This window comes from Myxine glutinosa, chromosome 12 (assembly GCF_964187855.1).
Source record: "Myxine glutinosa chromosome 12, kmMyxGlut1.1, whole genome shotgun sequence".
In the NCBI taxonomy this organism is placed as follows: Eukaryota; Metazoa; Chordata; class Myxini; order Myxiniformes; family Myxinidae; genus Myxine; species Myxine glutinosa.
In genome coordinates this window covers 23,135,976-23,159,127 of record NC_136272.1, presented here as the reverse complement: position 1 = coordinate 23,159,127, position 23,152 = coordinate 23,135,976, and the positions used below count along the sequence as shown (strand labels likewise).

Below are 23,152 nucleotides of genomic sequence, written 5' to 3'. Positions count from 1 at the left end.
GAAAATTGGGTCGCCACGTCAACATCCAATATGGCCGCCGCCATGTATGTCTGAACCTTGTGAGCGGAATATCTTGAAAAATAAGCGAAGTACCAACTTCTAATCTGGTGTGTGGGTGTATCGATGCAAAGGGAGAACGCTATTGAAAATTGGGTCGCCACGTCCAAATCCAAGATGGCCGCCTTGCGTCTTCCACTTTGTCTATTCGCATCACTTCACCGATGGGGGACCTAGGCGTAACGCTTGTAATATTAAAGATTGTACAGTAAAACGATCCAATTGCAGATTTAACACAGATAATTGAATGAGGTATTGAGATTATTTTAATTTATTTGATAATGATGCCAGGTGAAGATTCCGAACCAGCGGCATGATCAGGATGGGCGAGCCTGGGCAGTGCGACGGATGGCACGCATCGTGTGTTGGTGGCTCCTTGCCGAAACCATGCTGCACGTCCTGCACTCTTCGGCACTCCTGCACCACACGCAGCTGCTGCAAAGCTTAGATCCAGCCATACTGGGTCAGTATAACTTCTTGTCAGTTGCATAATTTCAACATTCTACTTGTCACTGTTATTGTTATAAGTAAAAAAGACAACCTCTAATTTCCTTTGTTTCACTGTGGACAGGTGGGATTGCATTGGCCCAAGTAAGCTTCTTCTATGTGAAGTACTTGGTGCTGTTTGGCCTCCCAAGCCTGGTCATGTGCCTCGATGGACTGAAGCCCCCACCACTGCCTCGCTGTGTCACCCTCACATACAGTTTTAGTGCCATCTGGAGGTGAGTTGTCAAAGCACAGCATCAGAAGCCTTTGTCGAGCATCTTCGTCATTGCGATAATCCTGTAACAGACAAGTGAGGGTCTGCTTTACTGATGTTTATTTGTTCAATTTTTTTTATGCCGCCTCAGAAGAAGTCGCCGGAGACGTTATGCTTACGTCCGGCTGTTCGTCCGTCCATAATAGGTTTTCGTTACTGCGAGAACTTAAGAACGGTTGAAGGGATCCAAGTCAAACTTGGTACAGTTATGTATAATGATGTAAAGATGAACTGATTAGGAACTGATTTTTGGGGTCAAGCGGCCAAATGTCATATGTCCTTTTAGGTAACAAGAATGACCACACTGTGGTCACAACCTGTGACAAAAAAGATATCCTTGTTGTTGAAGGTGTTGTACAATTCATCTCCGAGGGTCTTTATGGTTTGGTTCAATATCGATCCGGGTCTGGTTTCAGGCAACTAGTGCACCCACACCATACAGGAGTGGCAAGAAGGGTCATGTTGTTGACATTTATTTTATTTATATCTTTATTTACAGGGGAATTATTTTATATCTGTTACCTTAGGTTTGGTGTGTGTGTGTGTGTGTGTGTGTGTGTGTGTGTGTGTGTGTGTGTGTGTGTGTGTGTGTGTGTGTGTGCGTGCGTGCGTGCGTGCGTGCGCGCGCGTGCCCCGCAACAAAGTAAAACAAAGCCAGACAGTGCATAATCAGCAGACGCCTCTACAGACCTAGTGTGTTAGCCCCACCAGGAAACAAGATGGCGGCCATATCATTTTTTCAGCACTATCATGGGTGGAGTCAAGCGACAGATGTAGGTGTGGTCCAGCAGCTGTCTGACCAATGGGTGCAGACTTCAAAAATCGACCCACAAAAAGAACCCCAACAACATCAACAGCAATCCGAAGCTCTTGTAGACCGTCGACATACAACAACAACAACATGCATTTTAAAGGCCATTTTCCCTACTAGAGCGGGGGTTAGCCTTGCGGTCCCCATGACAATCTTCTCCATTTTGCCCTATTTTCTGCATCTCTCCTTGCTAACCCCCTTGCCAACATTTCTTCTTCCACCATCTTTAGCCAAGTCTTTCTCAGTCTTCCCCGTCCTCTACTTCCTTCTACATTCATTTCCATCACTCTTCTCAACCAGTCACTTTCATCCTTCCTCAACACATGACCAAACCATCTCAACCTGTTCCTCTTCACAGCATCAATCACAGGCTCTATTCCCATCATCTTTCGCAATTCATCATTTGTCTTCCTCTCTCTCTCAACGATACTCCGCACATCCGTCGAACCATTCGCATTTCCAGCCTTTCCAAGCTTCGTTGCTGCTCTACGTTCATTACCCATGTCTCGCTCCCATAAATCATAACACTTCTCACACATGCAGCATACACCTTTCCCTTCAGCATCAACGACACTCCCCTCATCATCAGCATGCCACTCAGTTCCCGAAACTTCTTCCTTGCACATCTCACTCGAGCAACCGTTGCCGAGTCTGATCCACCTTCTCCATTCAGCATGTCTCCGAGGTAGCAAAATGTTTTCACACCTTCCAGCTTCATGCCGTCTCCAAGATCCAACTCAACATTTCCTCCATCTGCAGCTCCCTCTGTGCACACCTTACATTTGAATGTAGCTGCCACACTGATTAAAGCCGCTGTCACACCTTGACGATTTAGCCAGCGTATGCCGACATCAAAATTGAGTGCTGGTGTGAGTCATACGCTGGCATACGTCGACAAATTTTGTGCATGCACAAAATTTGTCGACGAGCTCGGCGTACTACGACGTATGCCAGCGTGCTTCAGCGTGCTCTTAACGTAGCCAAATTTTTCATACGTCGGCATACGCTGGCTAAAACGTCAAGGTGTGACAGCGGCTTAATGACCCTCTCAGACCACTACATTTTTGATGAACCCACTCAGCGCACATTGTACATTGAATGGAATTCACTCCGACACCCTTCCTGCACACAGCACACGGCCACTTCCCAGTTCTTTCCACCTCACCACATGCTTTACCACTTGCCATCACCTTCGTTTTTCCGATATTCACCTTCAGACCTTTTGTCTCCATACATTCCTTCCACTTGTTCATCTTCTCCTTCAGTCCATCCATACTTTCTGCAATCAACACCAGATCATCTGCATACAACAACTCCTACGGTAAACCCTCCTTTACGTTCCGAGCCAGCAACTTCATCACAGCTACAAATAGTAGTGGACTTAGTACCGACCCCTGATGCACTCCTACCTTCACCTCAAACTCACCACTGTTCCCGTCCTTCGTCCTTACAGCTGTGCGCGCTCTTTTGTACATTGCCATCACTACTCTGATCAACCATTCCTCCACTCCTAACGTCCTCAATGCCCATGTCAATACATTGCGTGGAACCCTATCGAATGCTTTCTCCAGATCAACAAACCCAAGAAACAACTTCTTCCTTTTCTCCATGTACTTCTCCTGCAACTGCCTCACAATGAAAAGCGCGTCTGTCGTTCCTCTTCCTGGCATAAATCCAAATTGCATTTCGTCGATCTTCACTTTCTTCCTTATCCTCCTCTCCAACACCCTTTCCAATACCTTCATTCCATGCTCCAACAACTTTATCGCTCGGTACGAGCCACACTCCAGAGGGTCACCTTGCCCCTTGTATAGAGGGACGAGGGTACTCAGTTCCCAATCCACTGGAATGCGGCCTTCTTTCACCACCAGATTACAGATCTCTGTCATTCTCTTCACACCCCAACTTCCTGCTGCCTTCAACATATCTCCCACAACTCTCGTCGGCCCTCCCACTTTTCTACCCTTCATTGCTTTTATCGCTTCCTCAACTTCCTTCTCAGTTGTCTTCTCTGCCGGTCCTAAAACTGGGTTACTCTCTATGTTGCCATCCTATTCATTCTCTGTATTCAACAGCATTTCCATATATCTTTTCCATCTTCCTTTAATTCCATCTGGGTCGACAACGATTTGTCCCACTTCATCCTTCAAGCAACTCACCCCCATCACATCACACCTCTCTTTCGCTATCTGCTTTGCAATCCTGAATACTGCTTTCTGACCCTCTTCCGAATCCAGGCGTTCTCCGAACATTTTCCGACATGCCTCCTGCGCCTTTGCTACCTCTTTCTTTGCAGCCTTCCTGGCTGCCTTATAACTTTCATGCTCTGCTGTTTCTGCTCCCTTACCCTTCGCCTTCGGCCACTCCTTTTTTTTTTTTTTTTTTGTATACAAGATCGAGGCTCGTGAAAGAGCGAACATTAATCACACAGAAAGACAAACAGACACATAAAACAAATAACATCGGGAGCGGTAGACAAGATGGGGAGAGAGGGGGAAGGACACAAACACAACATTTGAGAGCAGGGACCGAGAGACATGGAGACATCGAGAGATCTGGGAGGGAGAGGGCTTTGGGGGGGAGGCATGTGAAGGGGGGGGGGGGGGGTGGGAGAGGTATAAACATATGGACACTGCCAGGACTTCCAGGAAAGAAGTTGGAATTTCAAACAAGGTGGATCTGGGGTGAATTAGTGGGGGTAGAAAAGATCAAGGTTTTGGATGGGGGAAGATAAGAGATGGTGGTGAACAGCTGTTTTAAAGACCTGGAGGGAGGTGTGGGATTGAAGGGAGTGTGGGAGTTTGTTCCAGAGGCGGGAGAAAAGAGGAATGAAAGAGTGAAGGTGAGCAGAGAGCCGAGATTTCGGCAGTTTAACCATCAGAGGGTTGCTGGCAGATCTTGTGCGACCTGTAGGAATATTTGGGGGACAGAGCACAGAGAGAGCTGGGGGAGCAAGGCCGGAGAGGAGTCGGTAGAAGACAGAAAGACCACCTACCTGCCTGCGGTGAGTGAGTGAAAGGCCCTCAGAGATAGCTTCATCGCGGGAGATTCCAATGATTTTGAAAGCTTTGGATTCAACAGCGTGAAGCCGAGCCAGGTGTGAGGCAGGAGCACCAGCCCATAGGGGAGAACAGTATTCCATTGAGCTGCGGATGAAAGCCTTGTATGTGGTGAGGAGCTCAGGTGTGCCGAGGAAGGACTTCGCACGACGGAGGATGCCCAGTCGGCGACTGGCGTTGGAGGCCAGCTTGGAAATGTGGTTTTCCCAAGAAAGATCATGGCAGATAGTGAGACCCAAAAGCTTGAGCGACAGAACTTCTTGGAGAGGATTGTTGAGAAAGTAGATGGGAGGGTTGTCCAGTCGATCTTTTCGGAGAGACATAGTCAGAGAGTGAGATTTGTCAGGATTGAAAGACATGTTCCATTTGTTTGACCAGTCTGTGATTTTGTCCAGGTCTTCAGAGAGTGAGGAGGCTGCAGACTGCCGATCTGAGGGAAGACGAATGGAGCGGCAGAGAGTGGAGTCATCAGCAAAGAGATAGAGAGCCTGAACAGCCTGAACAGGAAGGGGAGATGAGAGAAATCCATTCAGGGCCACACGTTGACTACGACCAGAGGAAGTCCGCAAGCCATGCATGGAGATTTCCATGGATACCATAGGAGGAGAGTTTGGTGAGCAGAGCTGGGTGCCAGACCGTATCGAAGGCATGTGATATGTCAAGGGAGACAGCGCTGATTTCCTGTTTGGCATTGAGGACCTCCATCCATTGTTGAGACAGCAGAAGCAGCATGTCCAGATTAGAGTGACCTGGTCTGAAACCAAATTGATGATCAGAGATCAAGCCATTGGAGAAGAGGAAAGATTTCATATCCGAAGCAATGATGGATTCCATGACTTTGCTGATAATTGGGAGCAGGCTGATTGGTCTGTAGTTGCAAGGATCTGTTTTTGCACCTTTTTTGTGTAAAGCGGTAATGTTAGCTGATTTCCAGGATGCTGGCAGATGACCTTGAGCAAAAGATAGGGTGAAAAGAACAGAGAGAGGGTGAGATAGAGCGGCAGAGCAGGATTTTAGGACCCGTGGGCTGATGCCGTCTGGTCCAGTTGCAGAATCAGTGTCGAGGTTTGACAAAAACTCCTCCACCTTGTCAGGAGAGAAGGACACAGAGTCCAGGAGCAGTTGGGTTCGACTGGGAAAGGTGGGAACAGAGAGAGATGGGTTTGGGACTAAGGATTTTGAGGCAAACACAGAGTTGAGGCATTCGGCTTTGTCACGTGCGATGTCAACTGTGTGGGCATTTGAGGTAAGGGAGGGGATGGAGGGGGAACAAACACCAGAAACGGATTTGACCAGACGCCACCAGGATTTGGAGGAAGGAGACAGGTTTGAGAGTTCATTCTTGAGTGAGGAGAGATAGTGCTTCCTGGCACTCCTGAGGGTAGACACACACTTGTTCCGAGCTTGGTGGAAGGAACTGAGATTGCCTTCAGTTGGATTAGCCTTCCAAGAGGCAAAGGCAAGTTGTTTCAGGGCAACTGCCTCACCACAAGATTCAGTGTACCATGGACGGGAGGAAGGGTAAGACAACTGAAGGCGAGATGGGATAAATCTGTGCATGAGAGAGATCAGTTTGCTTTGGAAGAATTCCCAGGAAGAATTTATGTCAGAAGCAGTGGAGATGGGAGACCAATCCAGACGATTGATGGCTGCTTGAAGACCGTCCCAGTCGGCCTGAGTGAAATGCCAGACTCGTCGACGCTGAGGAGGCTCTCTGAGAATGGCCAGAGAGATGTCCACTTTGACAAGCACATGATCAGAAGAACCGATTGGAGCAGAAGAAGAGCAGCAGACATTAGCAGGGAAGTTTGTCATAACCAAGTCTAGAAGAGAAGATACTCCATTGGCTGAGATCCGGGTCGGGAAATTGACAGATTGTGTCAATCCCAGTGAGTCGCAGAAGTCCTTTGCTGAGGTGCCATGACTGGTGAGAGAGGAACCCACACCCAACCAGGTGGCATGATGACAGTTGAAGTCACCACATATGAGGAAGAGAGAGTTGGGATGAGTGGATAGAAGTTGGTCCATGTTGTCAGACAGTGAAATGTAGATGGAGTCATCACTGTTTGGAGGACGGTACAGAACACATATGAACAAAAGGTGGGAGCGGAGAGGAAGCCGTAGCCAGAGGTACTCCTGGGGGTGAGGAGGAAAGAGGGCAGTGCAAGGAGAGTGAGGAAGAGAGTTTTTGATAAAGATAGTCACCCCACCACCAGGCCGAGGCTCAGGTCTATCATACCGGAGGAGGGAGTAACCAGGAAGAGATATTAAGGAATCAGAGACATCTTGAAGGAGGAAAGTCTCTGTTAAGCAGATCAAGTCTGGATTGTCAGAAGCAACCTGTATGGAGAGAAGCAACCAGAAGCAACCTTGAACTTCTTCCTCTTCTCGTCAATCCTCTTTCCAACTTCATCATCCCACCACCATGTTTTCCGAGTGCCTCGGTGGTCCTTTTGTCCATCCACATACCTCACCAACGGCTCCCAACAGACTAGCTTTCATTGACATCCAACCACTTTCAATCTCAACCACATCATCCTCGACCCTACTCAGCCTCTCTTTTAATGCCTCCCTTACTGTCACCTCTTTCAACCTCCACACCTTCATTCTCGGTTGGTACTTCACCCGCCGAGCTCTCCTCGCACCTTTCACCCTTATGTCACAGACAACCAAGTGGTGCTGTGACACAGCCTCCTCCCCCGGGATCACCTTTGTTTCCCGGAGGTGCCCCCTATCTCGCCTACACACCATCAGGTAGCCAACGGTAGTCAACGGTCAACGGTCGACCCACCTGACGTGTATGTAACAAGCTTATTATCCTCTTTCTGGAACTGAGTATTACAAATCAACAAATCGGCTCCATCAGCAAACTCCAAAATCCTTTCACCTTCTCCATTTCTCACACCATATCCGTAACCCCCATGAACTCCGTCAAAACCATCCATACTCCTTTCCACATGTCCATTTCGGTCTCCTCCTACCACAACAAATTCCTCCTCTTTCACGTTTTCCATCAGCTTCTCTATCGCACACCAGAACTTGTCCTTCTCTTCATCGCTCCGACCAACCTGCGGAGCATATCCCGAGATGATGTTCACCAAGAGCTTTCCAATCATCATTTTCACCATCATCAACCTATCACTCACTCTATTCACACTCACCACACTGTCTACAAACTCCTCAGAAAACAGGACACCAACACCATTCACGCCCTCCAGGCACCCTTGCCACATAAACTTGTATTTCTGTCCCTGCCTACCCTTCACCATTCTCACACCACATCCCTTCCATCTCGTCTCTTGCACACAACATATGTCCACTCTTCTTCTGACCAATACTTCCACCACTTCTCCTGATCTCCCTGTCATTGTCCCTACATTCCATGTCCCAAACCTCAGAAACCGATCTCCACTTCGGGCTGTACCCTGCCCATATGTAGTTGTAATTGGCATGGTTCTCTTTTTTAGGCAATGTGTTTATGGCCGGATGCCCTTCCTGACGCCAACCCTCTTAGTCGTCTCTTACAACACGCAGGGATACGGTGTACCTATTCTAATCCAGGGTACACACTGGGAAAATCCAGGGTACACGTCGACATGTCGCAGGTAAAAAAATAATCTGTTGCCGCGCTAACTTGTGAGCCAGTGATGGGATTTTAATCAAACTTGGTATAAGTACATATTGTGATAAAAGATGAATTGATTAGATTTCGGCGTCAAAGGTCAGAGTCTGTAAAAGCTTTTCCTTGCTGCGAGAATTTAAGAACGACTGAAGGGAACTAAGTTAAAGTTGGTACAAGTATGTAAAATGATGTAAAGATAAAGGGATTAGATTATGGGGTCATGAGGTGAAAGGTCAGAGGACATGTCAAGGAAAAATGTGATACTTCAGAACGGTTAAAGGGATTTCAATGAAACTTGGTACAAGTATGTACGATGATGTAATAATGTGGGCGGAGGCATATCGGTTGACGTCACACGTTGAAGAGTGTCGTCGTAGTTTTCTCTGGGATTCCACCTGGATAAAAAAAACCTGCCACAGTAGTCATCAATGCTCTGTGTTTGGCATCGTTGCTGAGTAAATCATGCAATATATAATTCAAGAAGTGTCTGTTTATGGGTTTGTTTGTTTGACTTCTATGCATTCCTAAACTGCTGCATGGAAAGAGTTGAAAACTCGTGGTTGTACTTGTGGCGTGCTCGGAAAGGTTTAGGCGATTTAATAAAAAATATTTATAGCCTCCACGGTTCCGGGTGAGGGACGACCCTGCAGCCCTCTATGTAAATGTGTATCATATAGCGCCACCTGGTGGAAGCCAATATTACAAGTCATCATCATAAACTTTGGAGTGTATGTATGTTTGTATGTATGTATTCACAGGGCTGGCAGGATTGCCTCGAGGTACACAATCGCATCTAAGCTATTGAGCTGAGGTTCAAATATTGGCCCAGCTATAAACTGTCATCCCAGTATTTCACAGGCAGGCATTTCACAGGCATCAATCAATGTTTGCCATCCAGGGATTGGCGATATCCCAATATATTTTAAAAAAAATCGGCGAACAATACCACATTTTTCAAACCGTCGATATATCTTCACATTTAGTAATGAAAAAAGTGGTGTGCTGTATTGTAAACTGAAGATTTTGAAATGTATTTTTATTGATTTAGTAAGAATATCAGTGAATGATGAAAAATAATGACGTCCCAGCGAAAACAGTGCGATAGGCAGAGGGGTGGACAAATAAATCCAGATACTGTAATACAGTATACATTATACATGAAGTCCAATGTGGGGCACAGTGGCCGCTTCGCCACTCTACAAAAGTGAAATCAATGTTTAAAAAATGCTCATTATGATGTTGTGTTTGTACGACTGACACAATCATTGCTTTCAACAAGAGCACATAAACATTTCATCAATTTACATCAACAACAAACAACAGGCATTTTAAGGCCATTTTCCCTGCTAGAGCGGGGGTTAGCCTTGCGGTCCCCATGACAATCTTCTCCATATTGCCCTATTTTCTGCATCTCCCCTTGTTAACCCCCTTGCCCGCATTTCTTCTTCGACCATCTTCAGCCAAGTCTTTCTCGGTCTTCCCCGTCCTCTACTTCCTTCTACATTCATTTCCATCACTCTTCTCAACCAGTCACTTTCATCCTTCCTCAACACATGACCAAACCATCTCAACCTGTTTCTCTTCACAGCATCCATCACAGGCTCTATTCCCATCATCTTTCGCAATTCATCATTTGTCTTCCTCTCTCTCAACGATACTCCACACATCCACCGAACCATTCGCATTTCCACCCTTTCCAGCCTTCGTTGCTGCTCTACGTTCATTACCCATGTCTCGCTCCCATAAATCATAACACTTCTCACACATGCAGCATACAGCTTTCCCTTCAGCTTCAACGACACTCCCCTCCTCGTCAGCACGCCACTCAGTTCCCGAAACTTCTTCCATGCACATCTCACTCGAGCAACCGCTGCCGAGTCTGATCCACCTTCTCCATTCAGCATGTCTCCTAGGTAACAAAATGTTTTCACACCTTCCAGCTTCACGCCGTCTCCAAGATCCAACTCAACATTTCCTCCATCTGCAGCTCCCTCTGTGCACACCTTACACTTGAATGTAGCTGCCACACTGGTTAATGACCCTCTCAGACCACTACATTTTTGATGAACCCACTCAGCGCACATTGTACATTGAATGGAATTCACTCCGACACCCTTCCTGCACACAGCACACGGCCACTTCCCAGTTCTTTCCACCTCACCACATGCTTTACCACATGCCATCACCTTCGTTTTTCCGATATTCACCTTCAGACCTTTTGTCTCCATACATTCCTTCCACTTGTTCATCTTCTCCTTCAGTCCATCCATACTTTCTGCAATCAACACCAGATCATCTGCATACAACAACTCCTACGGTAAACCCTCCTTTACGTTCCGAGCCAGCAACTTCATCACAGCTACAAATAGTAGTGGACTTAGTACCGACCCCTGATGCACTCCCACCGTCACCTCAAACTCACCACTGTTCCCGTCCTTCGTCCTTACAGCTGTGCGTGCTCTTTTGTACATTGCCATCACCACTCTGATCAACCATTCCTCCACTCCTAACTTCCTCAATGCCCATGTCACTACTTCACGTGGAACCCTATCGAATGCTTTCTCCAGATCAACAAACCCAAGAAACAACTTCTTCCTCTTCTCCATGTACTTCTCCTGCAACTGCCTCACAATAAAAAGCGCGTCTGTCATTCCTCTTCCTGGCATAAATCCAAACTGCATTTCGTCAATCTTCACTTTCTTCCTTATCCTCCTCTCCAACACCCTTTCCAATACCTTCATTCCATGCTCCAATAACTTTATCGCTCGATACAAGCCACACTCCAGAGGGTCACCTTTCCCCTTGTATAGAGGGACGAGGGTACTCAGTTCCCAATCCACTGGAATGTGGCCTTCTTTCACCACCAGATTGCAGATCTCGGTCATTCTCTTCACACCCCAATTTCCCGCTGCCTTCAACATATCTCCCACAACTCCCGTCGGCCCTCCCGCTTTTCTACTCTTCATTGCTTTTATCGCTTCCTCAGCTTCCTTCTCGGTTATCTTCTCTGCCGGTCCTAAAACTGGGTTACTCTCTATGTTGCCATCCCATTCATTCTCTGTATTCAACAGTATTTCCATATATCTCTTCCATTTTCCTTTAATTCCATCTGGGTCCACAACGATTTGTCCCACTTCATCCTTCACGCAACTCACCCCCATCACATCGCACCTCTCTTTCGCTATCTGCTTTGCAATCCTGAATACCGCTCTCTGACCCTCTTCCGAATCCAAGCGTTCTCCGAACATTTTCCTACATGCCTCCTGTGCCTTTGCTACCTCTTTCTTTGCAGCCTTCTTGGCTGCCTTATAACTTCCATGCTCTGCCTTTTCTGCCCCCGTACCCTTTGCCTTCTGCCACTCCTTGAACTTCTTCCTCTTCTCGTCAATCTTCTTTCCAACTTCATCATCCCACCACCATGTTTCCGAGTGCCTCGGTGGTCCTTTTGTCCATCCACATACCTCACCAACGGCTCCCAATAGACTATCTTTCATTGACATCCAACCACTTTCAAGCTCAACCACATCATCCTCGACCATACTCAGCCTCTCTTTTAATGCCTCCCTCACTGTCACCTCTTTCAACCACCACACCTTCATTCTCGGTTGGTACTTCACCTGCCGAGCTCTCCTTGCACCTTTCACCGTTATGTCACAGACAACCAAGTGGTGCTGTGAAACAGCCGCTTCCCCCGGGATCACCTTTGTGTCCCGGAGGTGCCCCCTATCTCGCCTACGCACCATCAGGTAGTCAACGGTTGTCGTCGACCCACCTGACGTGTATGTAACAAGCTTATTATCCTCTTTCTGGAACTGAGTATTACAAATCAACAAATCAGCAAATTCCAAAATCCTTTCACCTTCTCCATTTTTCACACCATATCCGTAACCCCCATGAACTCCCTCAAAACCGTCCATACTCCTTCCCACATGTCCATTTAGGTCTCCTCCAACCACAACAACTTCCTCATCTTTCACGTTTTCCATCAGTTTCTCTATCGCACACCAGAATTTGCCCTTCTCTTCATCACTCCGACCAACCTGCGGAGCATATCCTGAGATGATGTTCACCAAGAGCTTTCCAATCATCATTTTCACCACCATCAACCTTTCACTCACTCTCGTCACACTCACCACACTGTCTACAAACTCCTCAGAAAACGGGACACCAACACCATTCACGCCCTCCGGGCACCCTTGCCACACAAACTTGTATTTCTGTCCCTGCCTACCCTTCACCATTCTCACACCACTTCCCTTCCATCTCGTCTCTTGCACACAACATATGTCCAGATTGTCCACTCTTCTTCTGACCAATACTTCCACCACTTCTCCTGATCTCCCTGTCATTGTCCCTACATTCCATGTCCCAAACCTCAGAAACCGATCTCCACGTCGGGCATCAGACTTTTCGTCGTCATAAATGGAGTGATTTCCACCCTTGCTTCGATTGGGTTCCCCACCTTGACTTTTGACGAGAGGGAGTGGGGTCCCCCACGGGGTACTTCGGGCTGTGCCCTGCCCATATGTAGTTGTAAATGTCATAGTTCTCTTTTTGAGGCAATGTTTTTATGGCCGGATGCCCTTCCTGACGCCAACCCTTTTCGTCGCCTCTTACGACATGCAGGGATACGGTGTACCTATTCTAAACTGGGGTACACACCGGTTTACATCAATTTACATCAATGTCAGAAAATGTTTACATCAATTTCAGGACATATTACATGGCGATAAAGAGCTATATGTTTAAACTTTTGTGCAGTGGATCATAATTAGGGTTATATAAACATTGATGGTGTGTATCCTCCAATGCCAGCTATTTCTGCTGGGTGGTCATGCTACGTTAGCACAAGTGATTGCACAATATCGATATATTGCCAGATTGTCGATATTTGGAGGGACGATAATTGACTATCAAAAATATAAATATCGTGCTGCCCTAGTGTCTTTCCTTGAATGGATGTTAAACTGGGCATCTCGTCTGCCAGCATTAGTTCGTGGACATGAAAGATTCCATGGTGTCCTTTTTGGGGCCGGCTTACTGACACGCACTTCACGCTGCTTCATCAAAGTCACATGACGCATCCACCATTTGCTCCTCTACCTACATGCTGCATCACACACTCTACCTTCCTCTTTTTTCTTCCCCTCCTCCTCTTGTTGGGAGCAATGTGAGCCCGCCGGCTTATGTCCCGTGAGCGAGAAGCCACAGATGCACCTTGAACTTCTTTTTCTTCTCTCTGTACCTCTTTCCCCAGAATGATTGAGACACCTGTGTTATAGAACTATGACTAAGTGATTGAATAAGACTGTGCTTCTGTGCTAGGGATAAGAGCTTTTCTTTTCTGCCACTGCTTGTCAATATGTGCACCTTGTTAAGCTCTATAAACCGTTTCCCAAACTGCCCGAATGTCATCTTCCATTGGTTAGAATATAGTGTATGACTAGTATTTGGGAGTTCAGCCCCACGGTTTCGTTACGGTCAGCCATTAGCCAACGTTCAACTTGTGGCACGGTTCCCTCCATCATTAAAAGTCATTATATTTACTCTCTCATGTCATTAAAAGTTTTTAAGATTCGGGGTTTTGGGAAAAAGTGCATATGGAATATGCGTGCAAAGCCACTAGTCTTCAACTGGCCCCGTCGCACAACGTGAGTCCTCGATAAGAAATCGGAACTGCTCCATAGTACTGTACATGGTACAAGTCCACTGAGATACATATAGTACTTGCAGGGGTACCTGGCGTTGCCGAGCAATGCCGGGTCCCTCCTCTCACCCCTCCCCCTGCCTCTTCCCATCCCATCCCTTCCCCTCACCCCACCCCTTCTCCTGCCTCCTCCCACCCTACCCCTCCCTCTGGACTCCCATCTCTCTCCTTCGACCCCACTTCCTCTCCCACCTCTCATCCCCTCCAGACTCCCACCCTCTTCCTCCAGACTCCAACCTCACCCTTACCCCTCCCTCATCCCACCTCTTTCCCTCCCATCCCACCCCTTTCCCTCATTCCAACCCTTCCTCTGCCTACTTGCATCCCACACCATCGTCAGGAGTCGATCTACTCTCCAGAGTGCCACCCTTTCCTCGTGACGGGTGGTGGCTCGTGTGTTTATAAGTTTGGAATTACGAAAAAAAATTACTGTTTTAAAACTCCTATTAAGGTGAATAGTGGTAATAAATGTGATCCCATAACGTTTCTTCGCGATTTAACCTTGGGAGCTCAGAGGAGAAGGCAGCCATTAATTACCAAGCAGCTTGTAGCGTGCTCGCCAAGTGGCTTAAGCACTCAAGCAAGCACTCCAGTCAAAACCGTTGATAGGGAATGGATGGCTTGGCAAGCACTAGTTAGCTGCTTGGTAAATGAAAAACGCTGACAAAAGGACAGTTTTTTTTAAATTGGAGTTTAAATATTAATCATGACTATTTTCCTTGTCATGTAAACGTAACCTGTCCAGTTTTCAACGCGGTTTTACTTTTTAAAATGTACATAAACTCAGAGGGGATGTCGAGTGTACAAAAGTGGACATGCACATTTAAAAGTGTACATGGACATAACTTCTCTAAAATATTTGTGTATTATATATCTCTAAAATATATAATACGGAAATTTCCCCTGCCTCGCGGCTAATTAATTAAACTAGCAAGGGTACCCGCTCTATGGGCGGGAAGCCCAAATGAAAAGGCAAAATATCAGAAATTGAAGGCTTTAAAAATTTTTTTAAACGATTCATAATAAACATCCGTTGAATCATACCACACGCAAATCATCAAAAATCTAAACAGTACATGGCGTCCATTTTGAAAAAAGATTGAATTCTGCAAAACGGAAGCGGCCGCTACACGTCTTTCTCAGTCGCACGTTTATGTGTGAAGAGTGTCTGTAACGCGCCGAATCTGTAACACGGAAGCGGCCGCTACATCTGTTTCTCAGTCGCTTTGCACACGCTGCTATGTTACTTCGGAGCCGCACGTTTATATAGGAAGAGCGTCAGGAGTCGATCTACTCTCTCCTGGTACGTAGAATAAACAGTATTTGTAGAATTTCAACAAAAGCCACATCACTGTTCTTATCGGTAAATATTATTCCATCGTGTTTGGAAAATTGGAAAACTTGGAAAACTTGGAAGAACAATATAGCCTATTTTACTCCCAGGGGTCCTAGGAATACCCACCCAAAATATCGTTGCGATCGGTTGAGCCGTTTTTGCGGTACCTTCGAACAGACGGACGGACATTTGGTGAATTATAGTAAGATACGCAGGCATTTCATGTCCACGTTGATATCCGGTTTACTTTAATTCACATCATAACATGTGAATTACATGAACATGTGAAATACAGTTTGAAAAATCTGGCAAAAACAAGTCTTTTTCTATGATTAAAGACAACTATTTTCCTTCCTCTGCATTATGAGAACGTACCTTCTTTGGGCGGTGTATAGCAGACCATTGTCGCGATCGCTCCGAACAAAACATGCATTACCTTGTTTCCTCTGCATGAGTTGCAATCAAAATGTACCTTTTGTTTCCTCAAAACAGAACCTTCATTTAATGATAGAAGACGCACTGTTCAGTCTTCAAATGTACGCCAGAGGCCATTGAAGTCAAAGAGCTATGTGGAGCGAAACAAATGGCGGCGATGTCTAGCCCGCTGGTATCGCTTGGCTAATGGGCGGTGCTTGTGACGGGGGCAGGGGGAAGGGGTGGGGAGGAGTGAGGCCTGTAGAATGGACGGCGCTTATGACAGACAGACACAAACTCAGCTGTATATACAAGACAAGTGAGGTACCTATGCTATGCACGGGAGGGAACCCAAATGCAGAGAGACAATGCGGAAACGGCGAATGCCAAACCATGAGCCAATAGATTCCTGTGACACTTTCACTTAAAGACCCATAAGACGAACAGCAAGACCCATAAACTTGCGCAAATGTCGTGAAACCTTTAAAATCATGAAAATAAAAAAATAAGCTTACCTTTGCCAAAGAAATTGAAGCAGTAATCCGATGTCAAAGATGCTAAAACCTACAACGATAAGCCAATACGAGAAGTCGATGCAAACAGGGAAAGCTCTTCTTTTTTTTTTCATTTTTCTTTTTCTTTTTTTTCATTAATTAAGAGTTGATTCCTTCTTTTTCTTTTAATTTAATTTTTCATCATACAATGGCTGAGTATTTGATATTATGTATATTATGGTGCCCAACGACAGTTTTTTTTGTATACTGAATCGAGGCTCGTGAAAGAGCTGACATTGGTTCTGTTCCGTTTAAAGCTACAGTTTTATGTACATGCTGGGTCATTAAAAAAATTCAGTATTTCAGACTGAAAAGTCATTATGTCATTATTTTCAACTCCCTTAACCTTGCAGGAACCCAGTTATGCTATCGCGCATCCATTTGATTGTTAGTAGTGGAGCGTTGAGAGCACGGCACGCACCTTTCCGGGGTGTTTAATTCGCCGGAAAGGTAAATCAGGTCTAGACGCTGTACCTTGCCTGAATTAAACGTCTTAGATGGCGTCCGTGGTTGCTTAGCAACATGCCGCGCCACGGAGCGGACAAATCCGCGGTTTGTCGGAGTACAGCATCGTCAGCTGGATAGTGGGGTCGAGAACTTCCTTTGTGTCCCCTACCCACCCCGAGTCCCAACAGTATGCACATGTACAGTGGCCTGCAATAGTATTCACCCATACCAATAATGCCATGCTCAGATGAATTCCGAATTATGTAAAAACAACTTTTCCAAATGAACAGTTTATTCATAACTGAAGAGATCATTCACTGTTGTAGTTGAAGGAAGTTAGATGTCAGGAATAGCTACAAAAAAACATGTACCAATCAAAATTCACTGGTTGCAAAAGTATTCAGCCCCTTACGTCAGTACTTAGTGGTAGAAACTTTTGCAGCATTGACTGCTCTGAGTCTTTTTGGGTATCTCGGCCTCTACCAGTTTTGCACAGTGAGATGGTGAAATCTTTGCCCATTCTTCACGTGAAAATTGCTCTAGCTCTGCCAAGTTTGATTGGGATCGCCGATGGACTGCAATCTTCAAATCTCACCACAAATTTTGAATTGGGTTCAAGTCAGGACTTTGACTGGGCCACTGAAGAACATTTATTTTCATCTTGTTCAGCCACTCCAGTGGGGCTTTAGCTTTATACTTCAGATCATTGTCCTGCTGAAATGGGAATCTCCTACCCAGTTTCATATTCATGGATGACTCATGCAGGTTTTCATCAAAGATTCTCCTATACTTTGCATCGTCCATTGTCCCTTTTATCCTGACGAGCTTGCCAGTCCTTGATGATCAAAAGCAGCCCCATAACATGATGCTGCCACCACCAAATTTGATGGTAGGGATGGTGTTGACGGGGTCATATGCAGTGTTAGGCTTGCGTCAGACATAACGCTTTGAATTTAGAGCAAAAAGTTACAATTTTTGTCTCGTCTGACCACAAAACCTTTCTCCACATGCCTGCAGTATCATTAACATGCTTTTTCCCAAACTCCACATGAGCTTTTAGATGCGTCTTTTTCAGTAATGGCTCCTTTCTTACCATCTGTCCACAAAGGCTCGTCTTGTGAAGGGAAAGGGATATTGTTGATTGATGAACAAAGACCTCCATCTTGGACATAGAGCCTTGCAGATCTTTCAAAGTTATTTTGGGATTTACAGTGAAATCCCGAACCAGTTTCCTGCTTGCCCAACTGCTGAATTTGGATGGGTGACCTGACCTGGGTAGAGTCTGGGTGGTATATGATACGTCTTCCACTTCTTAATGATGGATTTCACCACACTCACAGGAATAATGAGTGACTTTAAAATCTTCTTACAACCTTCTCTCGAACGGGACTTCTCCACCACTTTCTCTCACTTATTTGGAAAGCTCCTTGGTCTTCATGTTTGCCTTGTTCATTGACAAAGTGATCCACGTTTGACCCCCCCCCCCCCCTCCTCCCCAAAATAGGAATTTACTTTTTCCTCTGAAACTACACACACTATTCCAATGAAATTTGACCACAACCTTCATCACGCATGATGTACCAATGTTTGTTCACGGCACTAAGAAAATCGAAGTCTGTGGGGTATACGGGGGTCAAAGTGGATCCAGCTTTGACCTCCCAAAATAGGTATTTGCTTTCTTCTCTGAAAGTACACACGCAATTCTGATAACTTCACCACAACATTCCGTTCACCACCCATGATGTACCAACATTTGTTCCCGGCATTTAAAAAGTCGGGGTCTAAGGCAGTCTATGGGGCGAGGGTGGGTTGCCTCTCAGAATAGGTATTTGTTTTCTTCTCAGAAACTACACACTTGATTCTGATGAAACTTGACCACAACCTTCAACACCCATGATGTACCAAAGTTTGTTCGCGATAAAAAAAAAATCGGGCCCTAATGGGAGGTCAGGGTGGGGGAGTGATTTTTATTTTATATTTAATTTTTGGATACAAGATCGAGGCTCGTGTAAGAGCTAACATTAATAACAAAAAAAAAAAAACCGACACACAAAACATACAATAAAGGGAACGGGAGACAAGATGGGGAGAGAGGGAAGCACACAAGTACAATAGCAGAGAACAGGGACATCGGGAGATATGTGGGAGGGAGAGGGCTTGGGGGGGAGAAGGCATGGGAAGGGAGTGGGGGTGGGGGTGGGGAGGTTTGGATAGGTATAAAACACATGGACACTGCTCGGACTTCCAGGAAAGAAGTCGGTATTTCAAAAAAGTGGATTTGGGGTGAATTAACGGGGGTAGAAAAGATCAAGGTTTTGGATGGGGGAAGATAAGAGATGGTGGTGAACAGCTGTTTTAAACACCTGGAGGGAGGAGTGGGATTGAAGAGAATGAGAGAGTTTGTTCCAGAGGGGGGAGTAAAGAGGAATGAAGGAGGTGAAGGTGAGCAGAGACTCTCGATTTTGGCAATCTCACCAGAAGAGGGTTGCTGGCAGATCTTGTGCGATCTGTAGGAATATTTGTGGGACAGAGCACAGATAGAGCTGGGGGAGCTAGGCCTGATAGGAGTCGGTAGAAGACAGAAAGACCACCTACCTGCCTGTGGTGAGTGAGTGAAAGGCCCTCACAATCGGCTTCATCGCAGGAGATTCCAATGATTCTGAAAGCTTTGGTTTCAACAGCGTGAAGACGAGCTAGGTGTGAGGCAGGAGCACCGGCCCAGAGGGGAGAACAGTATTCCATTGAGCTGCGGATGAAAGCCTTGTATGTGGTGAGGAGCTCAGGTGTGCCAAGGAAGGACTTCGCACGACGGAGGATGCCCAGTCGGCGACTGGCTTTGGAGGCCAGCTTGGAAATATGGTTTTCCCAATAAAGATCATGGCAGATAGTGAGACCCAAAAGCTTGAGTGACAGAACTTCTTGGAGAGGATTGTTGAGAAAGTCGATGGGAGGGTTGTCCAGTCGGTCTTTTCGGAGAGACATAGTAAGAGTGTGAGATTTGTCAGGATTGAAAGACATGTTCCACTTGTTTGACCAGTCTGTGATTTTTGTCCAAGTCTGCAGAGAGGCTGCGGACTGCTGATCTGAGGGATGAGGAATGGAGCAGCAGAGAGTGGAGTCATCAGCAAAGAGATAGAGGGGATTTTCTGGAGTGTCGGAGAGATCATTGATGAAGAATTTAGGGGTTAATTTGCTCCAGAAGTGATTCAGGGTTAATTAGGCTTTTGAATACATTTGAATACTTATGCAACTGAGAAGCACCTGATCTCTATTAATCAAATTTTATTTTCATTTCTAGCTTTATCGCTGTGGAGTAGTTTCCGAAGACTCGATATATTAAGTTTGATTTGAAAGCGTCATGAAATAAGCTGAGGTGGCATCAAAATGTGAAAACTTTAGAGGGGGTGAATCTTTTTTTTCAGGCCACTGTGCCTACTTTATGGAATCGAAAACGGCTTAGCCGGTGTCCACCAATTTTCACACACATGCTGGAGGTACCCAGGGTCTAGCCACGGCACAAAAATTTGCCCCAACTCAATAACCCCCTTCCTTTTTTCCCAGGCTTGTCCTGGAGGGAGCCAATGTTTCTAGTTAATCATAAAAGTGGGGTAATTAACCCGTCCTTATGGATAGGTTCTTTGCTAGTGGGTCTCAATTTAACATAAGTTATCGCGACCGAGTGGTGAGGACGATGAACTGGGAATTCCATAAGTGTTTGGTTTAAATTGGGCTGAAGGGAGCAGTATTGCACACTTCAATTATGAGACGAGATGAGATGTATAATACTTTTTTATGGAGCGTTGGTTCTGTCGAAGCAGTTTCTTGGCCTGGCTTCATGCTGGGTGGGTTTTGCCATTCCTCATCCAACAGTAGTTTTGGCAGGAATTTTGAATTTGTTCATGGTGCCGGCAATAACTCACTCACTCTTTTGGAAGGACATCGTCGGACTTTTAACGTCCACCAACTAATGCTGGCACACAGGACGCCCAGTTTAATGTTCTTCCGATGGGCTGCACACAAACTGACTTCTCGCTCTGCTTGTGAAATACTAGGATGACAGTTGATAGCTGAGCCAAGATTCGAATCCAGTGCATGCCTCCAAACAATTCTGCCAACGCTTTTGGATTATATGTTTCTGCAAATCTCTGAGCAGGAAAACTGCCATGTCACAGTTGCATATCGCTTTGGAATTGTTGATTTAAACCCAGCTGACTCACTAAAGACCTTCAACTTGGGTGTTTTCTGCCTGGCCCACATGGTCTGGTCTACAAGTGGCACCAGTCTCTACTTTCCAAAACCGCCCAATTCCATTGTTTATTTTGTCCCAAATCGCATAACTTTATGAAATCTCTTTTGCAGAACATTTGATACTGGACTTCACCAATGGCTTGTGAGGTGAGGCTAGAGATGGACACAAACAAATGCTTACCGCAAGTTTATTACTACACATTCTACTTGTACTTGATAAAATAATAAGACAGCCACCTAACTGGGGTACTCGGCCTTGCCCGGTGCTGTTCGGGTGGTATTTTGAAGAAATCAAAAAAAAAAAAATTCCTAGGTTTTGTGGGGGGCCTAAAACGCTTCCCTACACCCATTAATGAATGGGATCGGGGATCATTTAATATTAACTTTCACATAGCTACAAAGGCTTATGCACTATGGAGATTTTCTTTAATGTAAAAAATACAATTTTTTTTTTTTTCAAAGCTTTCTCAATTTTTTGCCTAAAACACTCCATAACATTCTATAATGAACCTCAAAGTTTGACGAAGATTTGTTTGGCCATCTCTGGGGAAAAATGGTGACACACACACACACACACATCTCTTATAGTACAGATATTTATTCATTATAACTTCCTAACCTTTGAATTATCTTTCTTAATTATTTGAGCAGTATTTTAAATCTACCTTTTTCCATAACGTCATACCTAGGTACATTTACCTCCCGCTTGGAGGTTCCCAAGCTGGCACCCTCCGTCTTCTACTTGCATCTGCTGCTACTTTTGCCTTTGTGGCAGCCTGGCATGGTGGTCAGATGGACCTTCTGTTGTGGGCTGGAGTCAACTGGCTGGGTGTTCTTGTGGAGTATGGTGTGCGGGGTTTGTGCAGCAAACCGTGTGTGAAAAGCTGGCTCTCGGTGAGTATTTTATCAAAAGTTTAAAAGTCAGCATTTTTGCGTTCATCAACCCGTTGCCCTGCCTGGTGGGATTTTTCAATCGGTTTTTGCCAAACCCAAGGCATCTAGAAGAAATTTGAAAAGAGCACAACACTAAATAAGAAAACTAGTCACCAGACTGCTTTTAAACTTGCTAACATAAAACATCTCTGAATCAAATAAGACCAAAAGGCTTGCTTGCAGTCTGCAAAAGATGTAAAATCCCAACAGAGTGCTTCAGAAGACAGATGAGCGGCAACATGTAAATGGAGAGAAGTAACTGCTGTGTACTGGATGTCTTGTGGGGAAATTAATTTTATATACGGCTCACACTGTAAAGGTGGAATCGGGAGTCTTCTGTATGCGAACCTTGAATAATTCAGTGGTTCTGTTGCCTGACTAAAGAATCAGATTCACCCCGCTGTACGCTGGTCGCTCTTATCTACTGGTCTGCCCTGTTGTTGTCTCAGACGACTTCGATGCAGGCATCTTGGCGCTGGCTGCATTTTGATGGCAGCCTGCCTGTTCCGTCCCTCTCTCCTCACCTTCTTCCAGTGCACATTGTCCTTAACAGAGTGTAGTCTCGATTTCAGCATCTCACAAAGCTTGACCAGTCGACTCGGATTCATCTGCATATTTCAGTGATGCGAGGGTTCACCCTTTGAGGACTTTTGCAGTGTGACTGACCTGTCTGATTCATCCTGTGCGCACCCACTGGACAAGATCCTTCTGACCATGTTCCCAGCCAACCCTTCACGCATTTGTAACCTGATAAGGTTTATTTTACAAACTGTTTACCTGAAATAAATTGCCACCTCGAAAGCCGCGAGTTCATTCATATCTGCATTGAAATATGTGACATTTGCACTCGATTACTTTGGGGATTCTTAGGGAAGTCATTATGGGTTGGTTTTAATTGGTATTAGTGTTTTAAAGTTAAATGGTAGGGATTAATAAATATTAATTATTAAATATTTTTCTGCCTCCTGTGATATGTTAGTTTCACTGGCACAACAACAAACAACGCACATTTGTGTGCTTAAATATTTTCTACTATGATACCCTCTTGGTAACTGGCGTACCCGCTTCGGTGCCTCGAGGTTGACATGTAACAAGCTTTTGTCGTCAAATTTTCAACAAACCCTTTTCATGAGAATATGGAGAAAATGATAAAAAATTCCGTCAAAATGTGAAAAGGTAAATTCATAGCAACTATAAATAGCCC

The 23,152-nt window shown here is 45.5% G+C and overlaps 1 protein-coding gene across 2 annotated transcripts in view; it reads left to right on the top strand.

The window, feature by feature from the left end:
* The first annotated feature begins 638 nt into the window (after positions 1-638).
* DDX24 (DEAD-box helicase 24) overlaps positions 639-23,152 on the top strand; it is a 98,420-nt gene continuing 75,906 nt past the window's right edge. Inside the window, exons 1-3 of one of the 2 annotated variants that reach the window (XM_068133060.2) lie at positions 639-779; positions 21,127-21,162; positions 21,705-21,909. In XM_068133060.2, the coding sequence (XP_067989161.2) occupies positions 21,151-21,162; positions 21,705-21,909 (217 nt within the window). In that variant the 5' untranslated portion in view covers positions 639-779; positions 21,127-21,150. Of the gene's footprint in view, positions 780-1,000; positions 1,018-21,126; positions 21,163-21,704; positions 21,910-23,152 lie in introns of those variants that run through there. The other variant, XM_068133061.2, reaches the window with a different exon arrangement.